The sequence below is a fragment of the Chiloscyllium plagiosum genome, unplaced genomic scaffold, assembly GCF_037043375.1.
Source record: "Chiloscyllium plagiosum isolate Xiang-an unplaced genomic scaffold, Cpla_swu_hap1 HiC_scaffold_28, whole genome shotgun sequence".
NCBI lineage: Eukaryota > Metazoa > Chordata > Chondrichthyes > Orectolobiformes > Hemiscylliidae > Chiloscyllium > Chiloscyllium plagiosum.
The window spans coordinates 7,628,082-7,656,041 of NW_028270166.1; the positions used below are offsets into that span (position 1 = coordinate 7,628,082).

The window sequence follows — 27,960 nt, forward strand, 5'->3', positions numbered from 1 at the left end:
TTATACTGCACCTGCCCGTGCGTTTACCCACTCCCTCAGTATACTGCACCTGCCTGTGCATTTACCCTCTCCGTCGGTATACTGCACCTGTCCATGCATGTACCCACTCCCTCAGTATACTGCAGCTGCCCGTGCATTTACCCTCTCCCTCGGTATACTGCACCTGCCCGTGCATGTACCCACTCTCTCAGTATACTGCACCTGTCCATGCATTTACTCACTCCCTCAGTATACTGCACCTGTCCATGCATTTACCCACACCCTCAGTATACTGCACCTGCCCATGCATTTACCCACTCCCTCAGTATACAGCACCTGCCCATGCATTTACCCTCTCCCTCAGTATACTGCACCTGTCCATGCATTTACCCACTCCCTCAGTATACAGCACCTGCCCGTGCATTTACCCACTCCCTCAGTATACTGCACCTGCCCGTGCATTTACCCACTCCCTCAGTATTCTGCACCTGTCCATGCATTTACCCACTCCCTCAGTATACAGCACCTGCCCGTGCATTTACCCACTCCCTCAGTATACTGCACCTGTCCATGCATTTACCCACTCCCTCAGTATACTGCACCTGCCCATGCATTTACCCACTCCCTCATTATACTGCACCTGTCCATGCATTTACCCACTCCCTCACTATACTGCACCTGTCCATGCATTTACCCTCTCCCTCAGTATACTGCACCTGCCCATGCATTTACCCACTCCCTCACTATACTGCACCTGTCCATGCATTTACCCTCTCCCTCAGTATACTGCACCTGCCCATGCATTTACCCACTCCCTCACTATACTGCACCTGCCCATGCATTTACCCACTCACTCAGTATACTGCACCTGTCCATGCATTTACCCTCTCCCTCAGTATACTGCACCTGTCCATGCATTTACCCTCTCCCTCAGTATACTGCACCTGCCCATGCATTTACCCACTCCCTCACTATACTGCACCTGCCCGTGGATTTAACCACTCCCTCAGTATACTGCACCTGCCCGTGGATTTACCCTCTCCCTCAGTATACTGCACCTGCCCGTGCATTTACCCACTCCCTCAGTAGACTGCACCTGTCCGTGCTTTTAGCCTATCACTCGGTATACTGCACCTGCCCTTGCATGTACCCACTCCCTAAGTATACTGCACCTGTCCATGCATTTACCCACTCCCTCAGTATACTGCACCTGTCCATGCATTTACCCACTCCCTCAGTATACTGCACCTGCCCGTGCATTTACCCACTCCCTCAGTATACTGCACCTGCCCGTGCATTTACCCACTCCCTCAGTATACTGCACCTGCCCGTGCATTTACCCACTCCCTCAGTATACTGCACCTGCCCGTGCATTTACCCACTCCCTCAGTATACTGCACCTGTCCATGCATTTACCCACGCCCTCAGTATACTGCACCTGCCCGTGCATTTACCCACTCCCTCAGTATACTGCACCTGCCCGTGCATTTACCCACTCCCTCAGTATACTGCACCTGCCCGTGCATTTACCCACTCCCTCAGTATACTGCACCTGTCCATGCATTTACCTACTCCCTCAGTATACTGCACCTGTCCATGCATTTACCCACTCCCTCAGTATACTGCACCTGTCCACGCATTTACCCACTCCCTCAGTATACTGCACCTGTCCATGCATTTACCCACTCCCTCAGAATACTGCACCTGCCCGTGGATTTACCCACTCCCTCAGTATACTGCACCTGTCCATGCATTTACCCACTCCCTCAGTATACTGCACCTGCCTGTGCATTTACCCACTCCCTCAGTAGACTGCACCTGTCCGTGCATTTAGCCTATCACTCGGTATACTGCACCTGCCCTTGCATGTACCCACTCCCTAAGTATACTGCACCTGTCCATGCATTTACCCACTCCCTCAGTATACCGCACCTGCCCGTGCATTTACCCACTCCCTCAGTATACTGCACCTGTCCGTGCATGTACCCACTCCCTCAGTATACTGCACCTGTCCATGCATTTAGCCTATCACTCAGTATACTGCACCTGCCCTTGCATGTACCCACTCCCTAAGTATACTGCACCTGCCCTTGCATGTACCCACTCCCTCAGTATACTGCACCTGCCCGTGCATTTACCCACTCCCTCAGTATACTGCACCTGTCCATGCATTTACCCACTCTCTCAGTATACTGCACCTGTCCATGCATTTACCCACTCCCTCAGTATACTGCACCTGTCCATGCATTTACCCACTCCCTCAGTATACTGCACCTGTCCATGCATTTACCCACTCCCTCAGTATACTGCACCTGTCCATGCATTTACCCACTCCCTCAGTATACTGCACCTGTCCATGCATTTACCCACTCCCTCGGTATACTGCACCTGCCCATGCATTTACCCACTCCCTCAGTATACTGCACCTGTCCATGCATTTACCCACTCCCTCACTATACTGCACCTGTCCATGCATTTACCCTCTCCCTCGGTATACTGCACCTGCCCGTGCATTTACCCACTCCCTCAGTATACTGCACCTGCCCGGGCATTTACCCACTCCCTCAGTAGACTGCATCTGTCCATGCATTTACCCACTCCCTCAGTATACTGCACCTGTCCGTGCGTTTACCCACTCCCTCAGTATACTGCACCTGCCCGTGCGTTTACCCACTCCCTCAGTATACTGCACCTGCCGGTGCATTTACCCTCTCCGTCGGTATCCTGCACCTGTCCATGCATGTACCCACTCACTCAGTATACTGCACCTGCCCGTGCATGTACCCACTCCCTCAGTATACTGCATCTGTCCATGCATTTACCCACTCCCTCAGTATAAAGCACCTGCCCGTGCATTTACCCACTCCCTCAGTATACTGCACCTGTCCATGCATTTACCCACTCCCTCAGTACACTGCACCTGTCCATGCATTTACCCAGTCCCTCAGTATACTGCACCTGCCCGTGCATTTACTCACTCCCTCAGTATACTGCACCTGTCCATGCATTTACCCACTCCCTCAGTATACTGCACCTGCCCGTGCATTTACTCACTCCCTCAGTATACTGCACCTGTCCATGCATTTACCCAGTCCCTCAGTATACTGCACCTGCCCGTGCGTTTACCCACTCCCTCAGTATACTGCCCCTGCCGGTGCATTTACCCTCTCCGTCAGTATACTGCACCTGTCCATGCATTTATTCACTCCCTCAGTACACTGCACCTGTCCATGCATTTGCCCACTCCCTCAGTATACTGCACCTGCCCGTGCATTTACCCACTCCCTCGGTATACTGCACCTGCCCATGCATTTACCCACTCCCTCAGTATACTGCACCTGCCCATGCATTTACCCACTCCCTCAGTATACTGCACCTGCCCGTGCATTTACCCACTCCCTCGGTATACTGCACCTGCCCATGCATTTACCCACTCCCTCGGTATACTGCACCTGTCCATGCATCTACTCACTCCCTCAGTATACTGCACCTGTCCATGCATTTTCCCACTCCCTCGGTATACTGCACCTGTCCATGCATTTACTCACTCCCTCAGTATACTGCACCTGCCCGTGCATTTACCCACTCCCTCGGTATACTGCACCTGCCCGTGCATTTACCCACTCCCTCGGTATACTGCACCTGCCCATGCATTTACCCACTCCCTCGGTATACTGCACCTGCCCATGCATTTACCCACTCCCTCAGTATACTGCACCTGTCCATGCATTTACTCACTCCCTCAGTATACTGCACCTGTCCATGCATTTTCCCACTCCCTCAGTATACTGCACCTGTCCATGCATTTACCCACTCCCTCAGTATACTGCACCTGCCCGTGCGTTTACCCACTCCCTCAGTATACTGCACCTGCCCGTGCGTTTACCCACTCCCTCAGTATACTGCACCTGCCGGTGCATTTACCCTCTCCGTCAGTATACTGCACCTGTCCATGCATTTATTCACTCCCTCAGTACACTGCACCTGTCCATGCATTTGCCCACTCCCTCAGTATACTGCACCTGCCCGTGCATTTACCCACTCCCTCAGTATACTGCACCTGCCCATGCATTTACCCACTCCCTCAGTATACTGCACCTGCCCGTGCATTTACCCACTCCCTCGGTATACTGCACCTGCCCATGCATTTACCCACTCCCTCGGTATACTGCACCTGCCCATGCATTTACCCTCTCCCTCAGTATACTGCACCTGTCCATGCATTTACCCTCTCCCTCGGTATACTGCACCTGCCCGTGCATTTACCCACTCCCTCAGTATACTGCACCTGCCCATGGATTTACCCACTCCCTCAGTATACTGCACCTGCCCGTGGATTTACCCACTCCCTCAGTATACTGCACCTGCCCGTGGATTTAACCATTCCCTCAGTATACTGCACCTGCCCATGCATTTCCCCACTCCCTCAGTATACTGCACCTGTCCATGCATTTACCCACTCCCTCAGTATACTGCACCTGTCCATGCATTTACCCACTCCCTCAGTATACTGCACCTGCCCATGGATTTACCCACTCCCTCAGTATACTGCACCTGCCCGTGGATTTACCCACTCCCTCAGTATACTGCACCTGCCCGTGGATTTAACCATTCCCTCAGTATACTGCACCTGCCCGTGCATGTACCCACTCCCTCAGTATACTGCACCTGCCCGTGGATTTAACCACTCCCTCAGTATACTGCACCTGTCCATGCATTTACCCACTCCCTCAGTATACTGCACCTGTCCATGCATGTACCCACTCCCTCAGTATACTGCACCTGCCCGTGCATTTACCCACTCCCTCAGTAGACTGCACCTGTCCGTGCATTTACCCACTCCCTCAGTATACTGCACCTGTCCATGCATTTACCCACTCCCTCAGTATACTGCACCTGCCCGTGCATTTACTCACTCCCTCCGTATACTGCACCTGCCCGTGCATTTACCCACTCCCTCAGTATACTGCACCTGTCCGTGCATTTACCCACTCCCTCAGTATACTGCACCTGTCCGTGCATTTACCCACTCCCTCAGTAGACTGCACCTGTCCGTGCATTTACCCACTCCCTCAGTATACTGCACCTGTCCGTGCATTTACCCACTCCCTCAGTAGACTGCACCTGTCCGTGCATTTACCCACTCCCTCAGTATACTGCACCTGTCCATGCATTTACCCACACCCTCAGTAGACTGCACCTGTCCGTGCATTTACCCACTCCCTCAGTATACTGCACCTGTCCATGCATTTACCCACACCCTCAGTATACTGCACCTGTCCATGCATTTACCCACTCCCTCAGTATACTGCACCTGTCCATGCATTTACCCACTCCCTCAGTATACTGCACCTGTCCATGCATTTACCCACTCCCTCAGTATACTGCACCTGTCCATGCATTTACCCACTCCCTCAGTATACTGCACCTGTCCATGCATTTACCCACACCCTCAGTATACTGCACCTGCCCATGCATTTACCCACTCCCTCAGTATACTGCACCTGCCCGTGCATTTACCCACTCCCTCAGTATACTGCACCTGTCCATGCATTTACCCACTCCCTCAGTATACTGCACCTGTCCATGCATTTACCCACTCCCTCAGTATACTGCACCTGCCCGTGCATTTACCCACACCCTCAGTATACTGCACCTGTCCATGCATTTACCCACTCCCTCAGTATACTGCACCTGTCCATGCATTTACCCACTCCCTCAGTATACTGCACCTGTCCATGCATTTACCCACTCCCTCAGTATACTGCACCTGCCCGTGCATTTAACCACACCCTCAGTATACTGCACCTGTCCATGCATTTACCCACTCCCTCAGTATACTGCACCTGTCCATGCATTTACCCACTCCCTCAGTATACTGCACCTGTCCATGCATTTACCCACTCCCTCAGTATACTGCACCTGTCCATGCATTTACCCACTCCCTCAGTATACTGCACCTGTCCATGCATTTACCCACACCCTCAGTATACTGCACCTGCCCATGCATTTACCCACTCCCTCAGTATACTGCACCTGCCCGTGCATTTACCCACTCCCTCAGTATACTGCACCTGTCCATGCATTTACCCACTCCCTCAGTATACTGCACCTGCCCGTGCGTTTACCCACTCCCTCAGTATACTGCACCTGTCCGTGCATTTACCCTCTCCCTCAGTATACTGCACCTGTCCATGCATTTACCCACTCTCTCAGTATACTGCACCTGCCCGTGCATTTACTCACTCCCTCGGTATACTGCACCTGTCCATGCATTTACCCACTCCCTCAGTATACTGCACCTGTCCATGCATTTACTCACTCCCTCGGTATACTGCACCTGTCCATGCATTTACCCACACCCTCAGTATACTGCACCTGCCCATGCATTTACCCACTCCCTCAGTATACAGCACCTGTCCATGCATTTACCCACTCCCTCAGTATACTGCACCTGCCCGTGCATTTACCCACACCCTCAGTATACTGCACCTGCCCATGCATTTACCCACTCCCTCAGTATACAGCACCTGTCCATGCATTTACCCACTCCCTCAGTATACTGCACCTGTCCATGCATTTACCCACTCCCTCAGCATACTGCACCTGTCCATGCATTTACCCACTCCCTCAGTATACTGCACCTGTCCATGCATTTACCCACTCCCTCAGTATACTGCACCTGTCCATGCATTTACCCACTCCCTCAGTATACTGCACCTGTCCATGCATTTACCCACTCCCTCAGTATACTGCACCTGCCCGTGCGTTTACCCACTTCCTCATTTAACTGCACCTGCCCGTGCATTTACCCACTCCCTCAGTATACTGCACCTGTCCATGCATTTACCCACTCCCTCAGTATACTGCACCTGCCCGTGCATTTACCCACTCCCTCAGTATACTGCACCTGTCCATGCATTTACCCACTCCCTCATTATACTGCACCTGCCCGTGCGTTTACCCACTCCCTCAGTATACTGCACCTGCCGGTGCATTTACCCTCTCCGTCGGTATACTGCACCTGTCCATGCATGTACCCACTCCCTCAGTATACTGCACCTGCCCGTGCATTTACCCTCTCCCTCGGTATACTGCACCTGCCCGTGCATGTACCCACTCCCTCAGTATACTGCACCTGTCCATGCATTTACTCACTCCCTCAGTATACTGCACCTGTCCATGCATTTACCCACTCCCTCAGTATACTGCACCTGCCCATCCATTTACCCACTCCCTCAGTATACTGCACCTGTCCATGCATGTATTCACTCCCTCAGTACACTGCACCTGTCCATGCATTTACCCACTCCCTCATTATACTGCACCTGCCCGTGCGTTTACCCACTCCCTCAGTATACTGCACCTGCCGGTGCATTTACCCTCTCCGTCGGTATACTGCACCTGTCCATGCATGTACCCACTCCCTCAGTATACTGCACCTGCCCGTGCATTTACCCTCTCCCTCGGTATACTGCACCTGCCCGTGCATGTACCCACTCTCTCAGTATACTGCACCTGTCCATGCATTTACCCACTCCCTCAGTATACAGCACCTGCCCGTGCATTTACCCACTCCCTCACTATACTGCACCTGTCCATGCATTTACCCACTCCCTCGGTATACTGCACCTGCCCATGCATTTAACCACTCCCTCAGTATACTGCACCTGTACATGCATTTACCCACTCCCTCAGTATACTGCACCTGTCCATGCATGTACCCACTCCCTCAGTATACTGCACCTGCCCATGCATTTACCCACTCCCTCAGTAGATTGCACCTGTCCGTGCATTTAGCCTATCACTCGGTATACTGCACCTGTCCATGCATGTACCCACTCCCTCAGTATACTGCACCTGTCCATGCATTTACCCACTCCCTCAGTATACTGCACCTGCCGGTGCATTTACCCACTCCCTCAGTATACTGCACCTGTCCATGCATTTACCCACTCCCTCAGTATACTGCACCTGCCCGTGCATTTACCCACTCCCTCAGTATACTGCACCTGTCCATGCATTTACCCACTCCCTCAGTATACTGCACCTGTCCATGCATTTACCCACTCCCTCAGTATACTGCACCTGTCCATGCATTTACCCACTCCCTCAGTATACTGCACCTGCCCGTGCATTTACCCACTCCCTCAGTATACTGCACCTGTCCATGCATTTACCCACTCCCTCAGTATACTGCACCTGTCCATGCATTTACCCACTCCCTCAGTATACTGCACCTGTCCATGCATTTACCCACTCCCTCAGTATACTGCACCTGCCCGTGCATTTACCCACTCCCTCAGTATACTGCACCTGTCCATGCATTTACCCACTCCCTCAGTATACTGCACCTGCCCGTGCATTTACCCTCTCCCTCAGTATACTGCACCTGCCCGTGCATTTACCCTCTCCCTCGGTATACTGCACCTGTCCATGCATTTAGCCTATCACTCGGTATACTGCACCTGCCCTTGCATGCACCCACTCCCTCAGTATCCTGCACCTGTCCATGCATTTACCCACTCCCTCACTATACTGCACCTGTCCATGCATTTACCCACTCCCTCGGTATACTGCACCTGCCCATGCATTTACCCACTCCCTCAGTATACTGCACCTGCCCGTGCATTTACCCACTCCCTCAGTATACTGCACCTGTCCATGCATTTACCCACTCCCTCAGTATACTGCACCTGCCCGTGCATTTACCCACTCCCTCAGTGTACTGCACCTGCCCGTGCATTTACCCACTCCCTCAGTATACTGCACCTGCCCGTGCATTTACCCACTCCCTCAGTATACTGCACCTGCCCGTGGATTTACCCACTCCCTCAGTATACTGCACCTGTCCATGCATGTACCCACTCCCAAAGTATACTGCACCTGCCCGTGGATTTACCCACTCCCTCAGTATACTGCACCTGTCCATGCATTTACCCACTCCCTCAGTATACTGCACCTGCCCGTGCATTTACCCACTCCCTCAGTATACTGCACCTGCCCGTGCATTTACCCACTGCCTCAGTATACTGCACCTGCCCGTGCATTTACCCACTCCCTCAGTATACTGCACCTGCCCGTGGATTTACCCACTCCCTCAGTATACTGCACCTGTCCATGCATGTACCCACTCCCAAAGTATACTGCACCTGCCCATGCATTTACCCACTCCCTCAGTATACTGCACCTGCCCATGCATTTACCCACTCCCTCAGTATACTGCACCTGCCCGTAGATTTACCCACTCCCTCAGTAGACTGCACCTGTCCATGCATTTACCCACTCCCTCAGTATACTGCACCTGCCCGTGCATTTACCCTCTCCCTCAGTATACTGCACCTGCCCTTGCATGTACCCACTCCCTCAGTATACTGCACCTGCCCGTGCATTTACCCTCTCCCTCAGTATACTGCACCTGCCCGTTCATTTACCCACTCCCTCAGTATACTGCACCTGCCCGTGCATTTACCCACTCCCTCAGTAGACTGCACCTGTCCATGCATTTACCCACTCCCTCAGTATACTGCACCTGTCCATGCATTTACCCACTCCCTCAGTATACTGCACCTGTCCATGCATTTACCCACTCCCTCAGTATACTGCACCTGTCCATGCATTTACCCACACCCTCAGTATACTGCACCTGCCCATGCATTTACCCACTCCCTCAGTATACTGCACCTGCCCATGCATTTACCCACTCCCTCAGTATACTGCACCTGCCCATGCATTTACCCACTCCCTCAGTATACTGCACCTGTCCATGCATTTACCCACTCCCTCAGTATACTGCACCTGCCCGTGCATTTACCCACACCCTCAGTATACTGCACCTGTCCATGCATTTACCCACTCCCTCAGTATACTGCACCTGTCCATGCATTTACCCACTCCCTCAGTATACTGCACCTGTCCATGCATTTACCCACTCCCTCAGTATACTGCACCTGCCCGTGCATTTAACCACACCCTCAGTATACTGCACCTGTCCATGCATTTACCCACTCCCTCAGTATACTGCACCTGTCCATGCATTTACCCACTCCCTCAGTATACTGCACCTGTCCATGCATTTACCCACTCCCTCAGTATACTGCACCTGTCCATGCATTTACCCACTCCCTCAGTATACTGCACCTGTCCATGCATTTACCCACACCCTCAGTATACTGCACCTGCCCATGCATTTACCCACTCCCTCAGTATACTGCACCTGCCCGTGCATTTACCCACTCCCTCAGTATACTGCACCTGTCCATGCATTTACCCACTCCCTCAGTATACTGCACCTGCCCGTGCGTTTACCCACTCCCTCAGTATACTGCACCTGTCCGTGCATTTACCCTCTCCCTCAGTATACTGCACCTGTCCATGCATTTACCCACTCTCTCAGTATACTGCACCTGCCCGTGCATTTACTCACTCCCTCGGTATACTGCACCTGTCCATGCATTTACCCACTCCCTCAGTATACTGCACGTGTCCGTGCATTTACCCACTCCCTCAGTATACTGCACCTGTCCATGCATTTACCCACTCCCTCAGTATACTGCACCTGTCCATGCATTTACCCACTCCCTCAGTATACTGCACCTGTCCATGCATTTACCCACTCCCTCAGTATACTGCACCTGTCCATGCATTTACCCACACCCTCAGTATACTGCACCTGCCCATGCATTTACCCACTCCCTCAGTATACAGCACCTGCCCGTGCATTTACCCACTCCCTCAGTACACTGCACCTGTCCATGCATTTACCCACTCCCTCAGTATACAGCAACTGCCCGTGCATTTACCCACACCCTCAGTATACTGCACCTGCCCATGCATTTACCCACTCCCTCAGTATACTGCACCTGTCCATGCATTTACCCACTCCCTCAGTATACTGCACCTGTCCATGCATTTACCCACTCCCTCAGTATACTGCACCTGTCCATGCATTTACCCACTCCCTCAGTATACTGCACCTGTCCATGCATTTACCCACTCCCTCAGTATACTGCACCTGTCCATGCATTTACCCACTCCCTCAGTATACTGCACCTGTCCATGCATTTACCCACACCCTCAGTATACTGCACCTGCCCGTGCATTTACCCACTCCCTCAGTATACTGCACCTGTCCATGCATTTACCCACTCCCTCAGTATACTGCACCTGCCCGTGCATTTACCCACTCCCTCAGTATACTGCACCTGTCCATGCATTTACCCACTTCCTCATTTAACTGCACCTGCCCGTGCGTTTACCCACTCCCTCAGTATACTGCACCTGCCGGTGCATTTACCCTCTCCGTCGGTATACTGCACCTGTCCATGCATGTACCCACTCCCTCAGTATACTGCACCTGCCCGTGCATTTACCCTCTCCCTCGGTATACTGCACCTGCCCGTGCATGTACCCACTCCCTCAGTATACTGCACCTGTCCATGCATTTACTCACTCCCTCAGTATACTGCACCTGTCCATGCATTTACCCACTCCCTCAGTATACTGCACCTGCCCATCCATTTACCCACTCCCTCAGTATACTGCACCTGTCCATGCATGTATTCACTCCCTCAGTACACTGCACCTGTCCATGCATTTACCCACTCCCTCATTATACTGCACCTGCCCGTGCGTTTACCCACTCCCTCAGTATACTGCACCTGCCGGTGCATTTACCCTCTCCGTCGGTATACTGCAACTGTCCATGCATGTACCCACTCCCTCAGTATACTGCACCTGCCCGTGCATTTACCCTCTCCCTCGGTATACTGCACCTGCCCGTGCATGTACCCACTCCCTCAGTATACTGCACCTGTCCATGCATTTACTCACTCCCTCAGTATACTGCACCTGTCCATGCATTTACCCACTCCCTCAGTATACTGCACCTGCCCATCCATTTACCCACTCCCTCAGTATACTGCACCTGTCCATGCATTTACCCACTCCCTCATTATACTGCACCTGCCCGTGCGTTTACCCACTCCCTCAGTATACTGCACCTGCCGGTGCATTTACCCTCTCCGTCGGTATACTGCACCTGTCCATGCATGTACCCACTCCCTCAGTATACTGCACCTGCCCGTGCATTTACCCTCTCCCTCGGTATACTGCACCTGCCCGTGCATGTACCCACTCTCTCAGTATACTGCACCTGTCCATGCATTTACCCACTCCCTCAGTATACAGCACCTGCCCGTGCATTTACCCACTCCCTCACTATACTGCACCTGTCCATGCATTTACCCACTCCCTCGGTATACTGCACCTGCCCATGCATTTAACCACTCCCTCAGTATACTGCACCTGTACATGCATTTACCCACTCCCTCAGTATACTGCACCTGTCCATGCATGTACCCACTCCCTCAGTATACTGCACCTGCCCATGCATTTACCCACTCCCTCAGTAGATTGCACCTGTCCGTGCATTTAGCCTATCACTCGGTATACTGCACCTGCCCTTGCATGTACCCACTCCCTCAGTATACTGCACCTGTCCATGCATTTACCCACTCCCTCAGTATACTGCACCTGCCGGTGCATTTACCCACTCCCTCAGTATACTGCACCTGTCCATGCATTTACCCACTCCCTCAGTATACTGCACCTGCCCGTGCATTTACCCACTCCCTCAGTATACTGCACCTGTCCATGCATTTACCCACTCCCTCAGTATACTGCACCTGTCCATGCATTTACCCACTCCCTCAGTATACTGCACCTGTCCATGCATTTACCCACTCCCTCAGTATACTGCACCTGTCCATGCATTTACCCACTCCCTCAGTATACTGCACCTGCCCGTGCATTTACCCACTCCCTCAGTATACTGCACCTGTCCATGCATTTACCCTCTCCCTCGGTATACTGCACCTGCCCGTGCATTTACCCTCTCCCTCGGTATACTGCACCTGCCCGTGCATTTACCCTCTCCCTCGGTATACTGCACCTGCCCGTGCATTTACCCTCTCCCTCAGTATACTGCACCTGCCCGTGCATTTACCCTCTCCCTCGGTATACTGCACCTGCCCGTGCATTTACCCTCTCCCTCGGTATACTGCACCTGTCCATGCATTTAGCCTATCACTCGGTATACTGCACCTGCCCGTGCATTTACCCACTCCCTCAGTATACAGCACCTGCCCGTGCATTTACCCACTCCCTCAGTATACTGCACCTGCCCGTGGATTTACCCACTCCCTCAGTATACTGCACCTGTCCATGCATGTACCCACTCCCAAAGTATACTGCACCTGCCCGTGGATTTACCCACTCCCTCAGTATACTGCACCTGTCCATGCATTTACCCACTCCCTCAGTATACTGCACCTGCCCGTGCATTTACCCACTCCCTCAGTATACTGCACCTGCCCGTGCATTTACCCACTCCCTCAGTATACTGCACCTGCCCGTGCATTTACCCACTCCCTCAGTATACTGCACCTGCCCGTGGATTTACCCACTACCTCAGTATACTGCACCTGTCCATGCATGTACCCACTCCCAAAGTATACTGCACCTGCCCATGCATTTACCCACTCCCTCAGTATACTGCACCTGCCCATGCATTTACCCACTCCCTCAGTATACTGCACCTGCCCGTGGATTTACCCACTCCCTCAGTATACTGCACCTGTCCATGCATTTACCCACTCCCTCAGTAGACTGCACCTGTCCGTGCATTTAGCCTATCACTCGGTATACTGCACCTGCCCTTGCATGCACCCACTCCCTAAGTATACTGCACCTGTCCATGCATTTACCCACTCCCTCAGTATACTGCACCTGCCCGTGCATTTACCCTCTCCCTCAGTATACTGCACCTGCCCGTGCATTTGCCCACTCCCTCAGTATACTGCACCTGCCCGTGCATTTACCCTCTCCCTCAGTATACTGCACCTGCCCGTGCATTTACCCACTCCCTCAGTAGACTGCACCTGTCCATGCATTTACCCACTCCCTCAGTATACTGCACCTGCCCGTGCATTTACCCTCTCCCTCAGTATACTGCACCTGCCCGTGCATGTACCCACTCCCTCAGTATACTGCACCTGTCCATGCATTTACCCACTCCCTCGGTATACTGCACCTGCCCATGCATTTACCCACTCCCTCAGTATACTGCACCTGTCCATGCATGTACCCACTCCCTCAGTATACTGCACCTGCCCGTGCATTTACCCACTCCCTCAGTATACTGCACCTGTCCATGCATTTACCCACTCCCTCAGTATACTGCACCTGCCCTTGCATTTACCCACTCCCTCAGTATACTGCACCTGTCCATGCATTTACCCACTCCCTCAGTATACTGCACCTGTCCATGCATTTACCCACTCCCTCAGTATACTGCACCTGCCCTTGCATTTACCCACTCCCTCAGTATACTGCACCTGCCCTTGCATTTACCCACTCCCTCAGTATACTGCACCTGCCCGTGCATTTACCCACTCCCTCAGTATACTGCACCTGTCCATGCATTTACCCACTCCCTCAGTATACTGCACCTGCCCTTGCATTTCCCCACTCCCTCAGTATACTGCACCTGCCCGTGCATTTACCCACTCCCTCAGTATACTGCACCTGTCCATGCATTTACCCACTCCCTCAGTATACTGCACCTGCCCTTGCATTTACCCACTCCCTCAGTATACTGCACCTGCCCGTGCATTTACCCACTCCCTCAGTATACTGCACCTGTCCATGCATTTACCCACTCCCTCAGTATACTGCACCTGCCCTTGCATTTACCCACTCCCTCAGTATACTGCACCTGCCCGTGCATTTACCCACTCCCTCAGTATACTGCACCTGTCCATGCATTTACCCACTCCCTCAGTATACTGCACCTGTCCATGCATGTACCCACTCCCAAAGTATACTGCACCTGCCCATGCATTTACCCACTCCCTCAGTATACTGCACCTGCCCATGCATTTACCCACTCCCTCAGTATACTGCACCTGCCCATGCATTTACCCACTCTCTCAGTATACTGCACCTGCCCGTGCATTTACCCACTCCCTCAGTATACTGCACCTGTCCATGCATTTACCCACTCCCTCAGTATACTGCACCTGCCCTTGCATTTACCCACTCCCTCAGTATACTGCACCTGCCCATGCATTTACCCACTCCCTCAGTATACTGCACCTGTCCATGCATGTACCCACTCCCAAAGTATACTGCACCTGCCCATGCATTTACCCACTCCCTCAGTATACTGCACCTGTCCATGCATTTACCCACTCCCTCAGTATACTGCACCTGCCCGTGCATTTACCCACTCCCTCAGTATACTGCACCTGTCCATGCATTTACCCACTCCCTCAGTATACTGCAGCTGCCCGTGCATTTACCCACTCCCTCAGTATACTGCACCTGCCCGTGCATTTACCCACTCCCTCAGTATACTGCACCTGTCCATGCATTTACCCACTCCCTCAGTATACTGCACCTGTCCATGCATTTACCCACTCCCTCAGTATACTGCACCTGTCCATGCATTTACCCACTCCCTCAGTATACTGCACCTGTCCATGCATTTACCCACTCCCTCAGTATACTGCACCTGCCCGTGCATTTACCCACTCCCTCAGTATACTGCACCTGCCCGTGCATTTACCCACTCCCTCAGTATACTGCACCTGCCCGTGCATTTACCCACTCCCTCAGTATACTGCACCTGTCCATGCATTTACCCACTCCCTCAGTATACTGCACCTGCCCATGCATTTACCCACTCCCTCAGTATACTGCACCTGTCCATGCATTTACCCACTCCCTCAGTATACTGCACCTGTCCATGCATTTACCCTCTCCCTCAGTATACTGCACCTGTCCATGCATTTACCCACTCCCTCAGTATACTGCACCTGTCCATGCATTTACCCAGTCCCTCGGTATACTGCACCTGCCCGTGCATTTACCCACTCCCTCAGTATACTGCACCTGCCCATGCATTTTCCCACTCCCTCAGTATACTGCACCTGTCCATGCATTTACCCACTCCCTCAGTATACTGCACCTGCCCGTGCATGTACCCACTCCCTCAGTATACTGCACCTGCCCGTGCATTTACCCACTCCCTCAGTATACTGCACCTGCCCGTGCATTTATCTTCTCCCTCAGTATACTGCACCTGCCCATGCATGTACCCACTCCCTCAGTATACTGCACCTGCCCGTGCATGTACCCACTCCCTCAGTATACTGCACCTGCCCGTGCATTTACCCACTCCCTCAGTATACTGCACCTGTCCATGCATTTACCCACTCCCTCAGTATACTGCACCTGCCCGTGCATGTACCCACTCCCTCAGTATACTGCACCTGCCCATGCATTTACCCACTCCCTCAGTATACTGCACCTGCCCGTGCATGTACCCACTCCCTCAGTATACTGCACCTGCCCGTGCATTTACCCACTCCCTCAGTATACTGCACCTGTCCATGCATTTACCCACTCCCTCAGTATACTGCACCTGCCCGTGCATGTACCCACTCCCTCAGTATCCTGCACCTGCCCATGCATTTACCCACTCCCTCAGTATCCTGCACCTGCCCATGCATTTACCCACTCCCTCAGTATACTGCACCTGTCCATGCATTTACCCACTCCCTCAGTATCCTGCACCTGCCCGTGCATTTACCCACTCCCTCAGTATACTGCACCTGCCCATGCATTTACCCACTCCCTCACTATACTGCACCTGCCCATGCATTTACCCACACCCTCAGTATACTGCACCTGCCCATGCATTTACCCACTCCCTCAGTATCCTGCACCTGCCCGTGCATTTACCCACTCCCTCAGTATACTGCACCTGCCCATGCATTTACCCACTCCCTCACTATACTGCACCTGCCCATGCATTTACCCACACCCTCAGTATACTGCACCTACCCGTGCATTTACCCACTCCCTCAGTATCCTGCACCTACCCGTGCATTTACCCACTCCCTCAGTATACTGCACCTGTCCATGCATTTATCTTCTCCCTCAGTATACTGCACCTGCCCGTGCATTTACCCACTCCCTCAGTATACTGCACCTGCCCATGCATTTACCCTCTCCCTCGGTATACTGCACCTGCCCGTGCATTTACCCACTCCCTCAGTATACTGCACCTGCCCGTGCATTTACCCACTCCCCCCGTATACTGCACCTGCCCGTGCATTTACCCACTCCCTCAGTATACTGCACCTGTCCATGCATTTACCCACTCCCTCAGTATACTGCACCTGCCCGTGCATGTACCCACTCCCTCAGTATACTGCACCTACCCGTGCATTTACCCTCTCCCTCAGTATACTGCACCTGCCCGTGCATTTACCCACTCCCTCAGTATACTGCACCTGCCTGTGCATTTCCCCACTCCCTCGGTATACTGCACCTGCCTGTGCATTTACCCTCTCCCTCGGTATACTGCACCTGCCCATGCATTTACCCCCTCCCTCAGTATACTGCACCTGCCCGTGCATTTACCCACTCCCTCGGTATACTGCACCTGCCCATGCCTTTACCCTCTCCCTCAGTATACTGCACCTGCCCGTGCATTTACCCTCTCCCTCAGTATACTGCACCTGCCTGTGCATTTACCCACTCCCTCGGTATACTGCACCTGCCTGTGCATTTACCCTCTCCCTCGGTATACTGCACCTGCCCGTGCATTTACCCTCTCCCTCAGTATACTGCACCTGCCTGTGCATTTACCCACTCCCTCGGTATACTGCACCTGCCTGTGCATTTACCCTCTCCCTCAGTATACTGCACCTGCCTGTGCATTTACCCTCTCCCTCGGTATACTGCACCTGCCCATGCATTTACCCACTCCCTCAGTATACTGCACCTGCCCATGCATTTACCCCCTCCCTCAGTATACTGCACCTGCCCATGCATTTACCCACTCCCTCAGTATACTGCACCTGCCCATGCATTTACCCCCTCCCTCAGTATACTGCACCTGCCCGTGCATTTACCCTCTCCCTCGGTATACTGCACCTGCCCCTGCCTTTACCCTCTCCCTCAGTATACTGCACCTGCCCGTGCATTTACCCTCTCCCTCAGTATACTGCACCTGCCTGTGCATTTACCCACTCCCTCGGTATACTGCACCTGCCTGTGCATTTACCCTCTCCCTCGGTATACTGCACCTGCCCGTGCATTTACCCTCTCCCTCAGTATACTGCACCTGCCTGTGCATTTACCCACTCCCTCGGTATACTGCACCTGCCTGTGCATTTACCCTCTCCCTCGGTATACTGCACCTGCCCATGCATTTACCCACTCCCTCAGTATACTGCACCTGTCCATGCATTTACCCACTCCCTCAGTATACTGCACCTGTCCATGCATTTACCCACTCCCTCAGTATACTGCACCTGCCCGTGCATTTACCCTCTCCCTCGGTATACTGCACCTGTCCATGCATTTACCCGCTCCCTCAGTATACTGCACCTGTCCATGCATTTACCCACTCCCTCAGTATACTGCACCTGCCCGTGCATGTACCCTCTCCCTCGGTATACTGCACCTGTCCATGTATTTACCCTCTCCCTTGGTATACTTCACCTGTCCATGTATTTACCCTCTCCCTCGGTATACTTCACCTGTCCATGCATTTACCCTCTCCATCAGCCTGACCGAAAGACGCTGAAACTTCACTGCATCCTTCTCACAGTTCACCCTCCCACCGGCTGCAAATCTGAAGATATTACATTTATTCCTGTCATCTAAATCATCAACATATATTGTGAATTAGCTCTGTTCACTCCCTACCCACCAGAAAAAGCCCCTCTTCGTTCCTTTACTGCCAACCAGTTTCCAACCATCTCAATGCACTATGTGCTTGAATTTTACACACTAATCTCTTTTGTGATACTTTGTCTAAAACCTTTTGTACCACATCCACTGGGTCTACCTGATTAATTCTTTGAGCTACATCCTTGAAGAATTCCAGTAAATTTCTCAACCATGACAACCCTTTTGTAAATCCATGGTGAGTCTTTCCCAAATGCTCAGCTACTAAATGTTTTGTCATGGACTATTGGGTGGGGACAAAAAAAACCCAGCAGATGCTGGAATTCAAAATAGACAGGCAGGAGGCTGGAAGTACACAGCAAGCCAGGCAGCATCAGGAGGTGGCAACATTGATGTTTCAGGTATAATCCTATACCCAAAACATCAGCTTCTCCACCTCCCGATGCTGCCTGGCTGGCTGTGTTCTTCCAGCCTCCTGCTTGCCTGTTTATCATCGGCTTTAGTATTTTCCACATAGATGGCATTCGGCTGGCTGGCCTATAATTCCTGGAGAGAATAAACATGCCTGTATTATGTGTGTGTGTATGTGTCACATATGTACATATGGTATATGTGTATCTATATTAAATGCGCTCATAATACATACGTATGTACTGTATAGAATGCGTACGTGTACGTATATGTAATGTGTAGACTGTAATAAAGTTCCTTATTTATTACAGGAATATAATAATATTCCTCCTCCATTGGCTTGTATTTCTGGGGTGGAGCAGCACAGAATCCGTTCAACCCATCATGCTACTGCCAGCCCTCATAAGAAGGAATCGATGGAATGGGGCCCTTCCATCATCTTCCCATTTCACTCCTTGACCCATTACCAGGGCTGGGTTGAGGGAGAGCCCAAAAGATTCTTTGTGGCTGCTGCAAATCGGAAACAAAAACAGAAATTGTTGAAAAAGCTCAGCAGGTCTGGCAGCATCTGTGGAGAGAAATCGGAGTTAACTTCTCAGGTCCAGTGACCCTCCCTCAGAACTGTTCAGAGGAAGGGTCACTGGACCCGAAACGCTAACTCGGATTTCTTTCCACAGATGATGCCAGACCTGCTGAGCTTTTCCAGCAATTTCCGTTCTTGTTTCTGGGGTGAAGGAGGTTTGTGCTGAATGCGGACGGGCTGATGGATAAATACAAGGCCCTCTCTGATGTAAATATGACAGCAATCCTCTTCCCTGTGTATCCTCCTTCAGCCTTGTCACTGTTGGTTGGACTCACCTGGTCAGGTGCAGTAACGTGTCCAGCTTTAACAGGGTCACATGTCCTGTACAAGGCGAACAGAATGATCCCACAGGCTACTGCACTCGTCACTATCATCCACAGCCCGACTTGGTTCACAAAGATAGCACTGAAACAAACACAAAGCAGGTTCAGTAGTTTCACTGTGTTTCCCATTTCAGATGCTCTCCACTTCCCTCTCAAGCACGAGGTGACAAATGGAAACCAAACACCGCACTGTGTGGGAGAGACAGAGTGTGTACCCACTCTCTGCACGCCTTTTCACCCTGAAACTGTGGAAATGGTTGAAAGAGCAGCGAGCTCTCTCTGAGAGAGAACTGGAGAGAGGCAACCGAGTCAGCCAAGTGCTCCCCGCTTCTTGGAATGGTTCCTGGAGCAGAAACGGAGAGCCGTCTTTCGAGTTTCTTACAAGGATGCCTCCATAATGAGAAAGTGTCCATTACTGACAGTCCAAGCTGGCCTAGTCTGCTCGCTGGAGATTAGAGTGGTGCTGCCTGACTGGCTGTGCTTTTCCAGCACCGCTCTAATCTTGGCCTGGTCTGCTGCTATATCTTAGAGTTTGAAGCCGACAGAATAGTAAAGAAACCTAACTTGTGATGCAAAGCTTCTTTGAACACAACTTGTGGAGATGGTGAGGCTGCATGCCTCATGAAATCTTCAATTCGTTTTTTGATAGATTTTTGTTGGGTAAGGGTGTGGGCAGCTATCTGATCGACATCAGCTGGTACAGTCAAGGGACGGATCAATCATGATCCAATTAAAGAGTGGTAGAAGAGGGGCAGAATGGCCTGGTGCCATCAGCGTGTGGACCTGTCTGTCTGTCACCTTCAACTGACCCAGAACGGAACAGCAGCTACATCTCCTTTACTCAGATCCGGCAACTATCCTTCACCCACAGATTGGTACCTGTCAGTGAGGAGTTCCCACCGGGACCTTCCCAATGGACTGTGGTGGACTTCCAGGAAAGTCAATCAGAGAAACGGGGAGGAAAATTGTGTGTAGAAGGCATCTACACAGGGAGGAAGTGAGGACTGCAGATGCTGGAGATCAGAGTTGAAAAGTGGGATGCTAGAAAAGCGCAGCAGGTCAGATATGATGGGCCAAAGTGCCTTTATCTGTGCTGTACAAGCTCTAGTTTCATTCCTAATGAAGAGCTTATGTTATACCTGAAACGTCGATTCTCCTGCTCCTCGGATGCTGCCTGACCGGCTGTGCTTTTCCAGCACCATAATTTTCGACCCACCATCTACACAAGCCAGAACAAACCTGTCTACAGTGCCGTGGGAACCTCTCCAAATCCTCAATGTCAGGAGAGTTAACAAAAGAAGCAAGGACTTGCATTTACGTAGCGCCTTTCATGGTCTCAGAATGACCTGACAGCAGAATGTGACATTGCAGGGCTGGTTCCTTATCACTCTCTCCCACACTGAGTTGTTCCCCTATTCTTGTGGGGCATATAATTTATTTGTAAGGTCATTAATGTAGAAGAATGATCGAAATGACTGATCAGCTCCCATGCTCTGCATCACCTGATCATAATAGACCATCATCGCACTGCAGCTAAATCCCAACATCCAGACTCTCACCACAATGTCAGATACTGACTTCTCATTGCACGGATTGTCCTGAACTTGAGTCAGTTCTCTGAGAGGCATTTCTAGAACCTTCTTTCAACCCACAGGATATCTTTTAGGATGTTTTCACCAGCAGGATTTTAAACACCAATTAGTAGCCAAAGATACTCTGCCTCTTCCCTTCAAAACAAGATCTGCTGAAGATGAATGAGTTTGGCACCAGTTTCCCAGGCAATCCCTCACGAACTATCTAATTACTGTGAGCAGAATCATGTTGGCCTTCCCTTTGATATCATTTTGCACTTTCCTCGGGGCGGCACGGTGGCTCAGTGGTTAGCACTGCTGCCTCACAGCACCAGGGACCCAGGCTCGATTCCTGCCTTGGGTGACTGTCTGTGTAGCATTTGCACATTCTCCCCGTGTCTGCGTGGGTTTCCTCCGGGTGCTCCAGCTTCCTCCCACAGTTCAAAGACGTGCAGGTCAGGTGAATTGGCCATGCTAAATTGCCCACAGTGTTAGGTGCATTACTCAGAGGGAAATGGGTCTGGGTGGGTTACTCTTCGGAGGGTCGGTGTGGACTGGTTGGGCCGAAGGGCCTGTTTCCACACTGTAGGGAATCTAATCCTCTCTCACACTGTTTACAGATCCCCTCAGCTCATTTCACCCAAACTTACAGTCGGGCCTGAGACTCTGTCTTGCAGGCGATGTAACGTTGGACTTGAGCTTGATTGACTCCATACATGGATAACCACAGTACAGTTCCGCCAATAACAAAAGTCCAGAATGTGTAGCGTCTCCTGGGATCTGGGTCAAAACTAAACAGAGAACATTCATCAGTGGACAGTAAGAAGGTCAATCTACAGAGGATGTTATTAAACTAGAAAACGTGCAGAAAAGGATTATTTGGATGCTACCCAGACTGGAAAGTTTGGGTTATAAGGAGAGGCTGAAGAGGCTGGGACTTTTTTTCCCCAGGAGCGTAGGAGGCCGATGGGTGAACTTATAGAGGTTTATAAAATCATGAGAGGCATAGATAAAGTAGCTAACCAACAGTGTTTTCCCACGGTAGGGGAGCCTGAAACTAGAGGGTATAGGTTTACGGTGAGAGGGGAGAGATACAAAAGGGTCCAGAGGGGTAATTTTTCACACAGAAGGTAGTGAGTGTCTGGAACAGATTGCCAGAGGTGGTGGTGGAGGCAAATACAATTTTGTCATTGAAGAAACATTTAGACAGGGACACAGATGGGATACGTATGGAGGGATATGGGCCAAACACAGGTAAATGGAGCTAGAGTAATTGTGAAAACTGGGCAGCACAGACATGTTGGCCCGAATGGCCTGTTTCCAGACTGTAAACCTCTATGACTCTATGACCAGGGCTCTACACCAACAACATCTACCTGGACAATTGCACTGGGTGTTATGTTCCTTCAGTTTTTTGAGCAAAGGGCAGATTTTATCAGGACAAGGCCTCTCTCGGGTCGATTATAATCATTCTCACAATGTGGCCAACTCTGAGAAGGTCAGGATTTATTGCCCATCCCTAATTGCCCTTAGGAAGGGTGTAGTGAGTTAAACTCTGATCCAAATAAAATGAGGAATGGGCAATAAATACCAGCCTTGCCAGTGATGCTGATAGTCAAGGAATAAATAAAGAATATTAATGTGTTACAAGCCACACAGACTAAAGCACCTGAATTTTGATTCCTCATCTGTCCTGGGCTAATAGCATCAATTAGCACAGCGCATTGGAGGAAAATAATATTGGCCAGGGCTTCAACTCTTCAGACTCTGAGGAGTGGTAGAGTCAGAGATATTAATAACCCATAGACCCAGCCGAATTCTCTGGGAACCTACATTCAAATCCAACCAATTCCTGAAATTCAATCTAATTGAACACTAGAGTGACACAATGATTCAGTGGTTAACATTGCTGTCTTACAACATCAGGGAGCCAGATTCAATTCCACCCTTGGGCCACTGTCTGTGTGGAGGTTGTATGTTCTCTCTGTGTCTGTGTGAGTTTCCTCCAGGTGTTTTGGTTTCCTCCCATAGTCCACAGATGAGAGGGTAAGGTGGATTGGCCATGCTAAATTGCCCACAGCATCCAGGAAATTTCAGGCTCAGTGGATGAGCCATGGGAAATGTAAGGGGAGGGTGAGTCTGGGTGGGATGCTGTTTGGATGGTTAGTGTGGACTTAATGTGCCAAGTAGCCTGGTTCCACACTGAAGGGATTCTAGTCTCAGTGATGGTGACCATGAAATTATCATCAATTGTCACAAAAACTCATCTGGTTCATTCATGTCCTTGAGGGAAGAAGATCTGCCATCCTTACTTACCTGGTCTGACCTACATGTGACTCCTGACCCACAGTAATGTTTTGACTCTTAATTGCTCTCCCTTAGCAAGCTATTCAATTAAAGGGCATTAGAAAATGGACAACAAATCTTGGCCTTTCCAGCGATACCCACATCTCATGAAAAAGAAAAATCAGGAAGCATGATGTAGAGTAAATTGGGTATCAGGCCAGTATGGAATTGAATTCAAATATCAAGCCTCAAATGAGAAACATTCTGCCAAGACGATTAATGATAACCTGAATTACATGGAAAACCCAACACAAAAATGAGGCCATTCTGCCCGAAGAGGCCGTGCTGACAGGTGGTAGGTGACATGACATACCTCCTGTTCCATCAGCAACATCTCAGCCTTTCAGCCTCTTTCTTTCTTCTCTTTTCTTTTTCTCATCTAGCTCCCATTCAGAAGCACCATGATCTTCCTCTCAATCACATCGTGTGATTGCAAGATCCACATCTCACCAGCTCTCTGAGCAACGTCATTTCTCCATATTGTCTTTGCACATTGAAATTATTCATTACAGTAAGATTAAGATCTACAGAGTAAGATTAGGGCCAATCAAAGATAGTAGTGGGAAATTGTGCATGGAGTCCGAGGAAATAGGGGAAATGCTAAATGAATACTTTTTATCAGTATTCATACTACAAAAAGACAACTTGGTCGAGGAGAATACTGAGGTACAGGTTACCAGACTAGATGGGATTGTGGTGCAATAGGAGGAGGTGATCGCAATTCTGGAAAGTGTAAAAATAGATAAGTCCCCTGGGCTAGATAGGATTTATCCTAGAATTCTCTGGGAAGCCAGGGAGGAGATCGCAGAGACTTTGGCTTTGATTTTTATGTCGTCATTGTCTACAGGGATAGTGCCAGAAGACTGGAAGATAGCAAATGTTGGCCCCCTGTTCGAGAAGGGGAGTAGAGACAACCCTGGTGATTATAGACCAGTGAGCCTTACTTCGGTTGTGAGTAAAGTATTGGAAAAGGTTATAAGAGATAGAGTTTATAATCATCTAGAAAGGAATAAGTTAATTAGGGATAGTCAACACAGATTTGTGATGGGTAGGTCGCGCCTCACAAACCTTATTGAGTTCTAGAGAAGGTGACCAAACAGATGGATGAGGGTAAAGCAGTTGACGTGGTGTATATGGTCTTCAGTAAGACATTTGATAAGGTTCCCCATGGGTAGGCTATTGCACAAAATATGGAGGCATGGGATTAAGGGCGATTTAGTGGTTTGGATCAGAAATTGGTTAGGTGAAAGAAGACAGAGGGTGTTGTTTGATAGGAAATATTTATCCTGGAGTTCAGTTATTAGTGGTGTGCCGCAAGGATCTGTTTGTCATTTTTATAAATGACCTGGATGAGGGCGTAGAAGGATGGGTTAGTAAATTTGCAGATGACACTAAGGTCGGGAGAGTTGTGGATAGTGACGAAGACTGTTGTAGGTTACAGAGAGACGTAGATAAGCTGCAGAGCTGGGCTGAGAGGTGACAAATGGAGTATAATGTGGAAAAGTATGAGGTGATTCACTTTGTAATGAGTAACAGGAATGCAGAGTACTGGGCTAATGGTGAGATTCTTGGTAGTGTAGATGAGCAGAGAGATCTCTGTGTCCATGTACATAGATCACTGAATGTTGTCACCAGGTTGTTAAGAAAGTATACGATATATTAGCTTTTATTGGTAGAGGGACTGAGTTTCGGAGCCATGAGGTCATGCTGCAGCTGTACAAAACTCTGGTGCGGCCACATTTGGAGTATTGCATACGGTTCTGGTCACTGCATTATAGGAGGAATGTGGAAGCATTGGAAAGGGTGCAGAGGAAATTTACCAGGATGTTGCCTGGTCTGGAGGGAAATCTTAGGAGGAAAGGCTGAGGGACTTGAGGCAGTTTTCGTTAGAGAGAAGAAGGTTGAGAGGCGACCTAATTGAGATGTATAAGATAATCAGAGGGTTAGATAGGGTGGACAGTGAGAGCCTTTTTCCTCAGATGGTGATGGCCAGCACGAGGGGACATAGCTTTAAATTGAGGGGTGCTAGATATAGGACAGATCTCAGAGGTAGTTTTTTTTTATTCAGAGAGTAATAAGGATGTGGAAAGACCTGCCTGCATGAGGAGTAGACTCGCCAATTTTAAGGGCATTTAAATGGTTATTGGATAAGATTATGGATGAGAATTGAATAGTGTAGTTTAGATGGGCTTCAGATTGGTTCCACAAGTCGGCACATCATCGAGGGCCAAAGGGCCTGTACTGCGCTGGAATGTTCTATGTTCGATGTTCCATTATTATTCTGCATTAATCATCTCTAGTTTTGGATTCTTCCAGAATTGGAAACAATCTCTCCTGATCCTCTCCCTCCAACCCATTCATAATTTTAAAACATCTTTCCCCTCAGCTTTGAACTTTCTACTTCCACAAGAAGATAAGCTTCAAGCTGGTCGATTTAACCGTTTGCTAAAGACTCTCAATTTTGATGCTGTCCAAAACAAAATTCCTCTTTTCATTCCCTTCAGCACTTTCAGTGTAGAAACCCGATCTGTGCTCGTAATCCCCATTGCAGTCTGACCAAGGTTTGATACAGCTTTCACAGGAATTCTAGTGTTTTATTAGCATTTTTAATTATTTTGCTGACCAGTAATGATTTTTTTTAACGATGTGTTTACTTGTACCCCCAAGACCCTTTGCTCCTCCACCCCATTTAATTTCTTATTTCTGAGGGTGGAGGTGATGTTTCCATTTTCTTGGCCAAAGGTCATCACCTCACTTCTATCCACGACAAACTTCATTTGTCGCCCAATGCCCAATATTCACGTTCTCTCGTGCTTTCTGCTATTCTGTTGTATTCTTATATTGTATTCACCATAGCACTCAGTTCAGCATCACCTGCAACTTGTGACATTCTGTTACTTTTCCCTAATAATGAGCCCAGCGCTATTCCCTGTGGGATGTTGCTTTCTCGTGTCCTTCTGTATAACTCTACTTCTTGATTTGCCAATTGCAGGGCTTTGGGGAGAGGTGGAGGATTGGACCTAGCAAATTTTGCAAAGAGTTGGCGTCGTCACAACAGGCTGAATGGCCTCCATCTCTGCTGTAACCATTGTAAGATCCAATTTTTAGCCAATTCACTACATATTCTTTACTTGTGCCCATGTCCTGTGGTTGGAACGGTGGCTCAGTGGTTAGCACTGCTGCCTCAGAATGCCAGTGATTCCAGCCTCAGGCGACTGTCTGTGTGGAGTTTGCACATTTTCCCCGTGTCTGCCTGGTTTCCTGTGGGTGCTCCGGTTTCCTCCCACAGTCTAAAGATATGCAGGTTAGGTGGGTTGGCCATGGGAAATGTAGGATTAGGGTTACAGAGTTACATCTGTGTTGGATGCACTTTGGAGGATTGGTGTGGACTTGATGGGCTGAATAGCCTGCTTTCACACTGTAAGGATTAATAAGAGCTTCTATGACCACACCCAGCTCTAATCTTCGATCACAAGCCTGTCATGTGATATTTCACCACTTGGTTGAGGAGCTGGAGACTTTCTAGCGAGGTTGCCTTCAAGCAGAGAAAAGAACAGATAGATTCATCAAAGAAAGATATTCAGGAGTGGACCTTGACTGCTGCACCTACTTCTCAGGTTTGAGCTCTGGGCCACTCAAGGTGCAAGGGAATTGACTCAGCCAGGTTCAGTTACTATGGAGATTTGGGATCTGTTGGTGCCCCAGTGATGAACTTCAAAGACAATTTCTTACTCTCCAAAGTTGATCCTGGACCCATTGTATGCAGTTGCCAGAACACCATGGGCTCCTCCAGCCAAATAGGTGCCACGAATCATAATGGCAATGAAGCCAGACATCATGGTGATGATTTGGAAGACGTCAGTCCAGATGACAGCTTTCAACCCTCCCTGGAAGCACAAGAGTGGAAGGTGTTAAACCCAGGAACATGAGGAAGAGTAAGTCCCCCCCGCCAAAACCTGTGGTCATTTAGCATCAAGAGAAG

The 27,960-nt window shown here is 50.2% G+C and overlaps 1 protein-coding gene across 4 annotated transcripts in view; it reads right to left on the minus strand.

Annotated features, from left to right (window-relative positions):
• Positions 1–27,960, minus strand: part of slc5a5 (solute carrier family 5 member 5) — a 97,464-nt gene that overhangs the window by 46,682 nt on the left and 22,822 nt on the right. For all 4 annotated transcript variants that reach the window (XM_043721428.2, XM_087975958.1, XM_087975959.1 and 1 more), the window contains exons 5-7: positions 27,711–27,865; positions 22,283–22,423; positions 20,014–20,143 (exon numbers count right to left, since the gene is read on the minus strand). In XM_043721428.2, coding sequence (XP_043577363.2) covers positions 20,014–20,143; positions 22,283–22,423; positions 27,711–27,865 — 426 coding nt within the window. The remainder of the gene's footprint in view (positions 1–20,013; positions 20,144–22,282; positions 22,424–27,710; positions 27,866–27,960) is intronic.